The 11741-nt window shown below is 39.8% G+C and overlaps 1 protein-coding gene across 1 annotated transcript in view; it reads left to right on the top strand.

Moving 5' to 3' along the window:
* The window catches only part of LOC101845507 (SAP domain-containing ribonucleoprotein), an 11338-nt gene extending 581 nt beyond the window's left edge, over positions 1-10757 (top strand). Inside the window, exons 2-10 of the mRNA XM_005110428.3 lie at positions 1984-2083; positions 2515-2570; positions 3625-3767; positions 4380-4461; positions 4964-5034; positions 5981-6038; positions 6383-6451; positions 8426-8527; positions 9918-10757. Coding sequence (XP_005110485.1) covers positions 1984-2083; positions 2515-2570; positions 3625-3767; positions 4380-4461; positions 4964-5034; positions 5981-6038; positions 6383-6451; positions 8426-8527; positions 9918-9962 — 726 coding nt within the window. The 3' untranslated portion in view covers positions 9963-10757. The remainder of the gene's footprint in view (positions 1-1983; positions 2084-2514; positions 2571-3624; positions 3768-4379; positions 4462-4963; positions 5035-5980; positions 6039-6382; positions 6452-8425; positions 8528-9917) is intronic.
* The last annotated feature ends 984 nt before the right edge of the window (positions 10758-11741 follow it).

Raw genomic sequence — 11741 nt, forward strand, 5'->3', positions numbered from 1 at the left:
AACTGAGCTTGAAAACCTCTCTGTAAGATTGTACTTTACCGGTAACTGCCAGTCTTTTGCTCTGTCGCCCCTGCCCCTGGTGCCAAGTGGTCCGCTATTCTACCTTACTAGCTCCCCTACTCACTCTCCTACTCACTTTCTTACATCCTCAGCCCTCACCCTTCGACTGCCAACTACCGAATGAAGTCTTTTACCGGGTTTTTCAGTCATCACAACCGTGCCACTGTGCCCTTTGACCAACAACCCTGACACCTTGAGGCTAATTGGTCAATCTAATCACGTGGTCCACTATTGCCATTATTTGCTGGCGACTCTGCTAGGCTAGGCGCCTTGTCCCAGGCCTACTCCTGGTCCGGCAAAGTACAATGGAGGGCTCGATAGAGATGTGCAAGAGAGCTCATTTGCATAAAATTGCAACCCCCTCACTCTAATTAAATCTACCCCGATTGTCCACTTAGCTCAGGATGGTCCGCTCATGTTATTGTTTATGTGTGTGTGTGTTTAAATTATTGTTATTGTTGCCAGGGCCTGAAACCCCCCACTGTTGTTATATGTACACAATTGTCCGCTCATGTCATGTTATTGTTTTGCATTTGTGTATTTCCTTTATTATTGTTTCATGGGGCAGGCCCCCTTGAACCCGTGTAAGGAATATTTAATGCCATTATTGTGATTAAGCCAATGAAAAATACTAGATCCAGTTAAACGCTTCTTTGTAACAGTAATTGGCACAGAAAAATGGTTCATTTTCCTACTTGGCAATAGGCTAATGAATGTTATCCATGAATAGTTGGCTAAATTGTACTTCCACTTCCGACCAAAACTACAATGGCGACAGTTTGGACGACAGTCAATTTCCTAGACGCATGTTTACAATACAACACTAGGCTTGGGTGTAGTGTTTAATTTTGTAATTTTGACAAAATCGATTCCCTCGATCTAGTATTGTGGCGTCGGTGGCCTAGTGGTTAGGTAGGCTCTCGGACTCGCAACCGTAAGGTCGTGGGTTCGAATCCCGCCAGAGACCCGACGTTGTGTCCTTGGGAAAGGCACTTTACACGAATTTTCCTCACTTCACCCAGGTGGGAATGGGTACCCGGCTATAAACAGCGAAAGATCTTGTCAGTTTGTTAGTGTTTGAGCGCTTAATCAGCTGCTTGCACTGTATGCTTCCCAGGAAGCTGAGAATGTTTCGGAGTGTTCTATGGTCTGCTGGGGTAATAATATAGTGTAAAGCGCATAGAACCTGCTGTTGAGCAGAGATATGCGCTATACAAATGCTATTTATTACTATTATTATTATTTTTACCTCGATCTACTACTCAAATACAAAATCGAGCTCAATTTTGCGAATTACGAATTTCAAATAAAATAGGCCAAAATAAGGGAGGTGGGAACTTCCGAAAAAGCGCCAGGGAGGCTGCCCAGGCCTACCTCTAGTGACATATATTTCTCTAACGACTTAGATCTACTAAGCTAGACTAAAGTTTAAAGTTGTTAATATAATCATCATACCATAAGATTTTAAAAAATATATATAGGTGCCAAACGGCTGCACAACACACAAATAATATATATATGGCCACTGAAACCGTTGCAAATCAGTTGTTTTCCAGAAATAATTTCACCAAACATCATCAAATTATGGGGCAATACACAGGAGGCCCTCCCCCCCACCCACCCAAAGAACCCTCCCTAGATTTTTGTTCCACATGCCTCCCTGAAGCCCCACTCAGATTTTAAAAATCATGCGTAATATTACCTACTACGAACTTCAAACCACTGTCTGTAACCCGAAAAAGTTTGTGAAGAATAATTCTCAATGTTCATCCTGATTCAATCCAATTTTATAGCAGTCCAACAAATGGCATTAGTTACAACAAAGGAGTTGAATGGGGGCGGAGGGTTCTCATTATTGTTGGGATTTCTTTTGTTTTTACTTGCCTGTTGGTCAAATAATAATGGTTACTTTTTAAAAATTAGGTGGCAGAGCTGAAACAGGCTTTGAAAGACAGAGGCCTGCCAACTTCAGGGACCAAGCCTGACCTCGTGAAGCGTTTGGGAGAGGCTCTTGGAACGTCAGGTAAAGCATTTGTTGCAACAGGAAATGATCTGGCTGTGATAACTAAACTTGTCTCTCTGGATTTACTTAACACAACATGATGAATGCATTTTGACAAGATATCATCAAAGTCAGACTCTAACTCTGTGTAAATAAGATCACTTTTTTTTTTCTCTCTCATGTTATTCACAACAATAGTTACAACTAATGAGTCTACAACATACTTGTGAAATCAAACTAAAGACATTTGAAAAGGAAAGAGATTTTCTTTTTTTTTCATGCTCCTCTTTTTCATTTATGTTAGCTTTCATTAGCCTTGCAGACAAGCATCATGTAAGAAGGTAAGTAGGTAAAGAAAATTTACTGAATCAAAGTGCTGAAAGTTTTGTTTTTTTAAATTTTACGTTTCTCATGGTTCTGTGTCAATATCGGTACAATTGTCATGTCCCCAGTTGATTCATCAGCAGATGCTGGACTCGATGACAGTTTGCAAGGAATCGATGAAATTGTAAGTGTATTCTGTTGTTTATCTTTCCCTTGAATATTGAATTTTGAGGTCTATTTGTTGCAGTTAAAAAAGTGATATTATTGCACAGTACTTCTGTATATATATATGCGTTCATCTCCAAAGCGGAAAGTCCGGGTTCGAGCCTTGGTTCGGACACAGATTTTTTTCGCCCCCCCCCCCTCCTGCCCACCCAGCAGTAATGGGTCCCTGACTTCGAGTTGGGGAAGTAAAGGCGACGTGGAAAGGAACTCGCCACCCTACCACAATATGCCGAAGGCCCATGAACTTGTCTCACTAACAGGGCAATCCCAAATGTCCCGATCGGATGCCGCAACAACTTTACTTTTTACTTCTGTATAGTTGATGAATCTTGATATTTTCCTGTAAATGGAAAGCCCATGAAGGAATTACAATTATTACAAGTAGTAAACTAAAGCAAATAAGTCGTATTAGTATATCAGAATGTTATAAAACAAAGGACTGTGACTGTGACAAATTAGATAACCTCCAATATTTTATCTTCTGCTTTTTTCACTTAAGATCATTAGCAGGATATATTGTTCCACATGCCTCCTTGAAGCCATACCCTGATTTTAAAAATCATGCGTAATACTAACTACTACGAACTTCAAACCACTGTCTGAAACCCAGAAAAGTTTGTGAAGAACACTTCTCTATGTCCATCCTGATTCAGTCTAATTTTATAGCAGCCCAGCTGTCCGTGACAGGTCCGTAAAAGGTCACAGAAAGTATAGACTTGCACTCCTAGACAGTGCGCTGCCATGAATTTTGTGTTAATCCATGTTAATTAAAGAAATCATCATCATCAATGCCTTTCACCCCTGGCAGGGTATAGGCCACATACAAGCTCCTTCTATTTATCTCTATCCTGAGCCATCCTTCCAAGCTCGTTCCAAGTGAGCTTCTTTTCTCTCATTTCCCTTTCCATGCATCTCCTCCATTAAACAAAGTCTACCATTAATTCTCAGCGAAATCAAATGTTTACCTCCTTTCTCCTCTCTTTACACCACCCCCCACCCACCCACTGTGTCAGCTCAATGAGGATGCCAGCCCACCATTTCCAAAGAAGAGCAGCATAGCAGAGCCTGCTCCTAGTCAGCCGAGTGAGCCAGTTAAAGTGGAGACCCCTTCTACGGAAGAGAATGTGGCCCCTGCATCAAATGGAGTGTCAGAAAAGTATGTGTACATTGTACTGTAAATATGTAGGTGAATGAATGTAATGCTAGTGTTAGTGCCGACTGTGTAAGGTTCTTTTTGTCTGTCTTCTTCTTCTTCTTCTTCTTCTTCTTCTCCTCCTCCTCCTCCTCCTCCTCCTCCTCCTCCTCCTCCTCCTCCTCCTCCTCCTCCTCCTCCTCCTCCTTTTTCTTCTTCTTCCTCTTCTTCTTATTGTTATCATCATCATTACTGTTATTATTATTATTACTATCTTTCTATGAAATTAAATAAAAAATCACACTAACCTTTGGAATTGCAAAAAACGACAATATTGTGTTTGTAAATTGTTTTTCAAAAGTACTCCTATGGTAATGCTTCATGCGTACATGTGCGTGGGTATCAATGTATGTTGCTGAAATAACTGTTGCACCTCTATAATCATTATTTAAAGAGAATTATGTGCGGAAATGTGCATTTATGTCGCAGAAACTAGTGAGAACACACAATTAGTTTTTTCTAAATGAGGTTCAGAAATGTATGAAAGATGCTGGTTTTCCAGACAAGTCTATTAAATCCATAAATCTGGATTTCTGAAATTGGATCTAAACTTAGAATAATCTCTTTCGTTCACAGATCTGATGAGCCTAAGCCTGCAGCTGGCTCTGATGAGAAAATTGCCAAGCCTGTTGAAGTTTCCAAACTTTCTCATGAAGAAGTTAGTGTCCTTGATTCTTTGATCTACTCTTAGTTTTAGGCATTTGATTAGTGTATAATCTTGAAAGATTGTGTCTTTGCAAATTTTGATAATTAGATTTTATTTTTCCCCTTAAAATTCTAAAGTTTTTATTTTTTCCGAATCTTAGTAAGTCAATACCTTTGTTTGTGTGATGTGTGACATTTTTGGTCTCACATCTATTCTTATACAGAGAATGATAGCAGATAAAATTAACCTTTTTCATTTAACACTTTGCGGCCTCTTGGCACTATAATAATACGCCTGTGAAAATTATCCGTTCTGGTCCCCTAACGCAATTCTGCGCCAGGCTCGAGAAGTCCGTTGCAGTCGCTCTCCTGGCTGGGTGATCAGATGGGGTATTTTGTTCAGCTGGCTGTGTGACTGCAAAGTGTTAAAGTTTTTGCTAGCATATCATGATCAGTTGGTTCAAAAGTGTTATGATGTATAACAAATTATTCCTTTCCCTATTGTTGTTCCACAGAGGTTGAAGATGCGAGCTGAAAAGTATGGAGTTGTTTCGACAGAAGCTAAAAAGGAACTGAGAGCTCAAAGGTTAGTTGAATGGGATTTTTTAAAATAGTTTTTCAACAATATACCTGTTTACTTTTGATTTTGATAATACACTCAAAACTTGGAATTGTGTAGAGTGAATACTAATGACATTTTGACTTTTCCTGAAGTTTTGTTTTGAGTTGTTGAAGTTTGTTTGTTTGTTTTTATTGTTTTTCCCAGTCTTCTTGCTTTTTTGCTCAAAACAAAATTATAGCTATTGGTCTATATACTCTTCCATTTTCATTTGTCAGGTGAAACTCAGTTACAACAAACTTGGATTTGACAAAAGGAAATGGATTCCCCACTCTTTTTCTTTTTTTTAATTCATTAAAATCATTAAGTATCCTGTATTTAACAAACACTTAAACTAGCAAATTAGGATTCAACTACAGTTGTTAGCGGGGCATGGAAGATGTGAAGTCTTAAACCTTTTTAAGAGTCATGCTCATGAACCTTTTAATGAGTTATGAACAGGACTCGCACTAAACATCTGGTAGGTCTAGTCAAGACTAGCCATTAGCATATTAGGCAAATGGCGGCAATCAGTCCATCAAAATGACATAGACATGCTGTTTTTGGTGTGGTTCACAGGTTTACTGTATTCTGTGTGTAAGACCATCGCAGTAAAACAATGCTGCAGGTCAGTTTGCCTTTGCTTCGGGCAGATGTTGATCTGTATTTTACTATTGTCCAGCCTCTGAAAGATATTGATCTGTATATCACTATATCCGTTGTCCAACTTCTGGTAGATCATATATATATTATATATACATAATTATTTCACTTTTTTTCAGCTTTGAAGATTAAATGCTCACAGGATTTAAACAATTTTTTTTTAAAGATGTGAAGTGAAATGTGGTGATTGCATGCATATTTTACTGCATTTTTCCTCGTATCTGTTTAAATCATAATGTTTTAATAATATTGGGTGTTCTTGTTTCGTCAGGTTTGGTCTTCCATCCTCTGGAGGTGCACTATCTGGACTAGGCACAGGGCAGCAAAATGTAAGAGTGAGAAAATTTTCTATCTGTTTGTTGTTGTGATTTTAACCTGAAAGTGTAGGGGTTTTTTTGGTTGTTTTTTCTTACGGAAGTAAAACTTTTTGTATAGTTTGATTTAATAAATTAAGTTTGGTTATGTGTTTGCAGTATTTGATTTTTTTGGTCAAATTTTTTATACTAAAAGTAATGTCAGTTGTAGTAGCTATGGATTCAGAGCAGTGTTTGATGATCTTGGTTATTTGAATGTGCTTTTGTCAAAGTGTTTATAGGCTCCAATGTATTCCCATGTATCAATATCTTTGGTGAATTTTTCTGATAATTTGTTTCTGATGTCTTATGTTCACCAGGTTGATGTTGATAAGTTGAAAAAGAGAGCAGAGCGATTTGGAACTGTGGTATCCAAATCTTTGACAAAAGTAAGTTCTTTTAGAATACTTACCATGTACTTGACAATGACAAACTTTGTTCATCTCGCTGGGAGGAATTTACTTCGGCTGTTTACAATGGCAGTAGGGTGACAAAGTTCAATATGCACTCATGCATGCACACAACAGGAGACTGGGACAGATGGCTGCGTGTTGTGGGGCAATGTGGCAGCTTGCCTGCAATGAAAACGCAGTGTTCTCTGCTGAAACCGAAACCTGCTGGACCACTGGATTTTCGCAGTAATCAATGGCCTGACCAAGTTACTGAAGCCTCGTGTTGCAGTTCTCAGAGAACCAAAGACCTTGTACTCCAAGTTCTTTCAGAATACTTTCATGTTTTCTTTTGTCTGTCTATTTAACATGAAGCAGTCTTCTGTAAAACCACATTTCAACTGCTTTGATTTTGTTTTCATTATTTTTTTATGTCGCCATGTGAAGATTTGGGTATTTGCTTAACTCTTTGAACCCCATCGGACACTGGAAGTGTCCGCGGTAATAACCCTGTTCCCCACCGGACGCTGGGAGCGTCCAGTACTTGTGACAACTGTTTCGTTTTATTTAGTGCTAGTTTTTGCTTGTTTTTCGGAACTATTCCCAAACTAAGTTTTTGAGTAATGACAAAGCCTTTGTTTCCGCTATTTAGAAGTTTATAGGCAAGCTTTTGGGGTTATAATGAGACATAGTGCACTAGGTTTAGGTGGCTGTAGAAAAAAACTCTGGGAAATGGTAGAAAAAACTCAGGGCTTAAAGAGTTAATAGCATGTTCACATATGAGCATGCTGTTCTTGTCACCGGAGTTATAAGCTACAGTAGTCTCCGCCTAAACGCACACCATACAAAAGCACGCTCCGCTCAAACGCACGCTTTCGTCATCTGACGGGTTTTTTACTATATAATTTAGACGTACAAACGCACGGTCACTCTCTCTAAACGCACGCTCCGATCCGCGAAACACGCCGAAAAGTTAAGCTTGGCAAGGAGAAATTTTCACTACAACCTGCACAGCCTGCAGAAGGCAAGCCTAGAATTTACTAGAAAATCGGATATTTGGTGAGAGTGCCCCTCACGCCGAACAAAGAGAGTAATGGACTGCGTTTACACACCCTACTTTCCACTGACGCATAGGTCTCAGTCTCGGGCTGGTCGGTTAAATGTTGGGAGGTGGGGGTTGGGGGGGGGGGGGGGTGCATGAGATTGGGGGGACTGAAGTGTTTTTTTATTGGTCACTGGAAATGTATCTTTAAGAGAAGGTCTCTGACTGGTGTTTGAGTTTGAGTGACTGCGTGTAATGTTTAGTTAGATCAAGGCCTGATGCGCGAAATGCGTAAATGCCGTAAAACACTAGACAGGCCTCTATAGAATTAAAGATTAGCCAAGTAAGCCTAATAAGCTGCGCTCGAAGAACTTATAATGTAGATCTACTTGTTCAACGAATCACAAGACAAAATGTTTCGCGGGGATGATTCTGCATGAATTTACGGTCGGGGTGGTCGCTTGGAAAGCCACGTGGCTGGTCCGTCGTTTCTATGACTATGACCAACTGTTTCTTCATAGGCTATCTGTTCCCGACATTTATAGTGTATATTCATTACTTTGAGTTTGCCCCACCCACCCCCCATTCAACACCGTTGTATTCTTAACTCCTCCTCCAAGGGAGATTACTAGAGTAATAAGGAATTGAGATGACTGCATCCCTTCCTCCCCTTGCACAGGTTCATGTAAACACACGCTCCGTATAAACACACGCTCCGGATCCCTCCCGAGCACCGTGCGTTTAGGCGGAGACTACTGTATTAGCTGGAGTCTCCTTCATTTGGTGTTGATGAAGTGTTTGAACTGTGTGATACAGTGTTGGCAGGGTGTGATGTATACTGATACACAGGGAGAAAAGTGGAGACTTTTGGACATTTTTGAGTGTCATTTTCTCTCTTCATAAAATGTAATTAATTGCTTGCTTTTTTTCAGGTGGAGGAAGATGAACGCAAGAGAAAAAGAGCCGAACGTTTTGGAGCTTCAGACGCTATCTCTACAAATGTGTCCAGTGGTCTCAGTTCGGAAGAAGTGGAGGTTTGTTTTTATTTACTCACAATAGTCATTTTTTGTTTAGATTGACAAATACAGATGAACCTCCTGTACCAACCACTTTCCTCCCACAACCACCCCCCTCCCCCCCAACTTTTTTTTCTGTAATAATGTGTTGACACTGTCCAAGATGTCCACCTGTCTAAGAGAACCACTTATCTCCTCGACAATGAGTGGCCATCTTGGACAGTTTTGACTGAATAAGAATGAATGCAGGAGAAGTTTATGGCTCTAAAGGATCTTATAGAATAGTAGTACAGTGTAACTGACAAATTCTTTCATGGACTGAACGAAATCTCACACAACATGCATTTGGTGCAAGAAGAACAAATATGCTCTAATGTGAGGCGTGCTAACAAAATGAGTTACTTCTCGCACTCCATGAATGGAGATATCAGCCAAAAATCAACACAAGGGTCATATTTGTAGTCTAAACCAATGCCATTCTCTTCAAGTTTAACATGTCTTTTATCATTTCATACTGATAAATTGTAAAAATTCAACGGTATAAATTTGATGTTTCTATTTCCATCGGTCTAAATTCTGAGAAGTAACTCATTTTGTCAGCACACTTCACAAATGGATGACAGCGTGGACTTATTACATAAAGGTCCACATGAATCTTGTAAAGCGCATGGACCTTTGCATCGTAAATTGTGGGAATCCAAATGAAGTTGCTAATTGTTGACATTTCAGTGGAAGAAAAGTTGTTTGATGCTTAAGAAGTTTTTTTTTAAAAATGTACTAGTGGGTTTTTACACATGTCTAGACTGTAGGGACACCTTGAGTTGTGGTTTTGTGCAGCAGTTGCCAGTGGCTTTGATGAGTGCCTAGGTTTCTGGGAATGTGTGATTTTGCTGCAGTTCTGGGCATGAAGAAAGACTTGAGGGAGTTCTCATGAGACAAGTTAATGTCTCCAGTTGTAGGAGAAAGGGGCTGTGTCAAGTAATGAAGACAGTGTGGACCAAAAGACCAATTGTTGAAGATGGTGGGGGGTAGGCTGCTTCGACCCTTCCTGCAGGGGTCAACAAGGGCCATGGGGATACAATATCTTTACAGAAAGATGATGATTGTCAATAAAAAATCTTCCCAATCAGGAATCGAACTTTTTACGTGGATGGTAAAGTGCCCAGTCACTACACCAGAGACACCAGATCAGTATGGTTGACTCTCCAGATTTGAAAAAAGTGGTGGGGGGTTTGTTGATTGCGTAGGTAGCTGGTTTTTTTCCTGGATACATTTGTACAGGTGTTGTATTTTTAAAGAGAGAGTGAGAGAAAAGGTCAGGTGTATAAATTCTAACTGAATTATTCTGTAAATATCTCTACATTGTTTGCCATTGTTGTCTAATGTTTGGTTATTTCGCTTATTTCAGGCGAAGAAAAAGAAGAGGGCGGAACGATTTGGCCTGACGACGTAGTGGACCAATCGGATTGCGACGTTTAGCCTCTTGTTTTTTTTAATGTTATATTTTTCTGTGTAAACTTGTCATGTGTTCATGCATCGTTTCATATTATTCCTGAACACTTTGTGTTGCTTTTAAAAGTTTCATCATTTTTTGTTTTATGGAAACAAACAATAGTTTTACTTAGATGGGAAGGGATGGCCGCGGGACACAAATGTTGTATTATATTGATGGCAGCTTTGCAAAAATAAGCCAGCCCCTGTGATAGGAATAGCGTAGCTGTGCCCACACTGTCATTGAAATTGCAGCACTGCTGATGTACATTGTACTTCTTTCAGAATTGTTGAGCACTCTGATTATCAGTTTCTCCCTTAAACACTTTGCCACCTCTTCTCGCCGATTGGCGATGTTTACCACTCAGTTTCTTTGGATTTTCCCCAAAATATGATGGCAAAGTGATTTAAACAAGTATTTTTTACTCTTCACAGTCAATAATTGTTTTTCGGTTGTCAGGTTTTTCAATGTTGATATACTGTGAAAAGAAGTAAAACTAATAAAATATTCTCAGGAGTATCTGAAGAAATTTAAGTCTTGATGCATGTTCACTGGTCAGAATATTATGTCAAAAAGAATGGAATGTGATTAGTGTGAAATCAAGATTTGTACTTCAGGTAGCAAATAGACGTATCTGCCTCAGTGCAAAAAAGAATGATCTTAAATCCTGTAGAATAACTTTAGGGGTACAAAAGAGCTTTTAAAATTTGCTTCATTTCATTTTTAAACATGAAAATAAACATACTCACTGATTGACGGGTTCTGTTTTGTTTTTATTGAATCCATTATAATATAATCAAATGTACGCTTGTTAAATGACACGTTTTCTTTTAGCAATCAAAGGTGGATGGAAACTGTAAGGTTGAAAAGCTTGAAGGGGGGGGGGGATGTTTGGTTGTGGACCAAATCTTCTATACCATTACTATTTCATGCTTGACCAAACACAGGACCAGTCATCTTCAAGGAACAGTGCTCACTCTTGCAGATCGCGTCTGATGTGAGGGGTGGGGCGTGGTTCGTGGGGGGGGGTGTCTTAGTGCTTTGCGGCACTTGCAACACAATAAGGTCATATAAGTGCCGAAGATTAGAAGTGTTACAAGAGAGTAACATACAGTATACACAAAAAAGGAGGAGAGATAAGGACGATAGATGTTTGAAAGGAAAGAAGGAGCAAACCACACCAGAGCACCCGCCAACCACCCACGTTCAGGGTTTATGTTAGATTCAGAGGTCTAGCCTTTTGCATAACCAGACAGTGTTGAAGGGGATGTTAACCCTGTTCCTGTACCACACCATCTGTGGCCAGTACAGTTGTCAGCTTCTAGTACTTGTACTTGTATGTTTGAAGTTAAGAAAAGCACATCGACACAGTAATGGTCATTTAGTGATGAGAAAAATAAGTGGGACAGGCAGAAACGTTAGATTGAAAGTAAAGAAGTAGGACAACTAGCGGTGCCCTCCAACTCCAACCACACACTCAACTTCTATCTTGCAAAAATTTACTAAAAGTAAAAGTGGGTCCTGCTGTATGGAACAGAAAAGAGCCGTTGATTTGTTTTGGTAGAGTTTTTAACGGCGCTCACAACTGCTTAGGCATATTGCCGCATAAGGTCATATGAGCGCCAAGGGGTGGATGTCAACAGAGAAGTCCATACAGGGAATCTGCTCACCTCTCTAGCTTCAGCAGCACAAAGTCTGCTTCAATTTTCAAGGCACTCCAGAAATTGCGGGTCACAAGAG

The sequence above is a fragment of the Aplysia californica genome, unplaced genomic scaffold, assembly GCF_000002075.1.
Source record: "Aplysia californica isolate F4 #8 unplaced genomic scaffold, AplCal3.0 scaffold00888, whole genome shotgun sequence".
Classification (NCBI taxonomy): Eukaryota; Metazoa; Mollusca; class Gastropoda; order Aplysiida; family Aplysiidae; genus Aplysia; species Aplysia californica.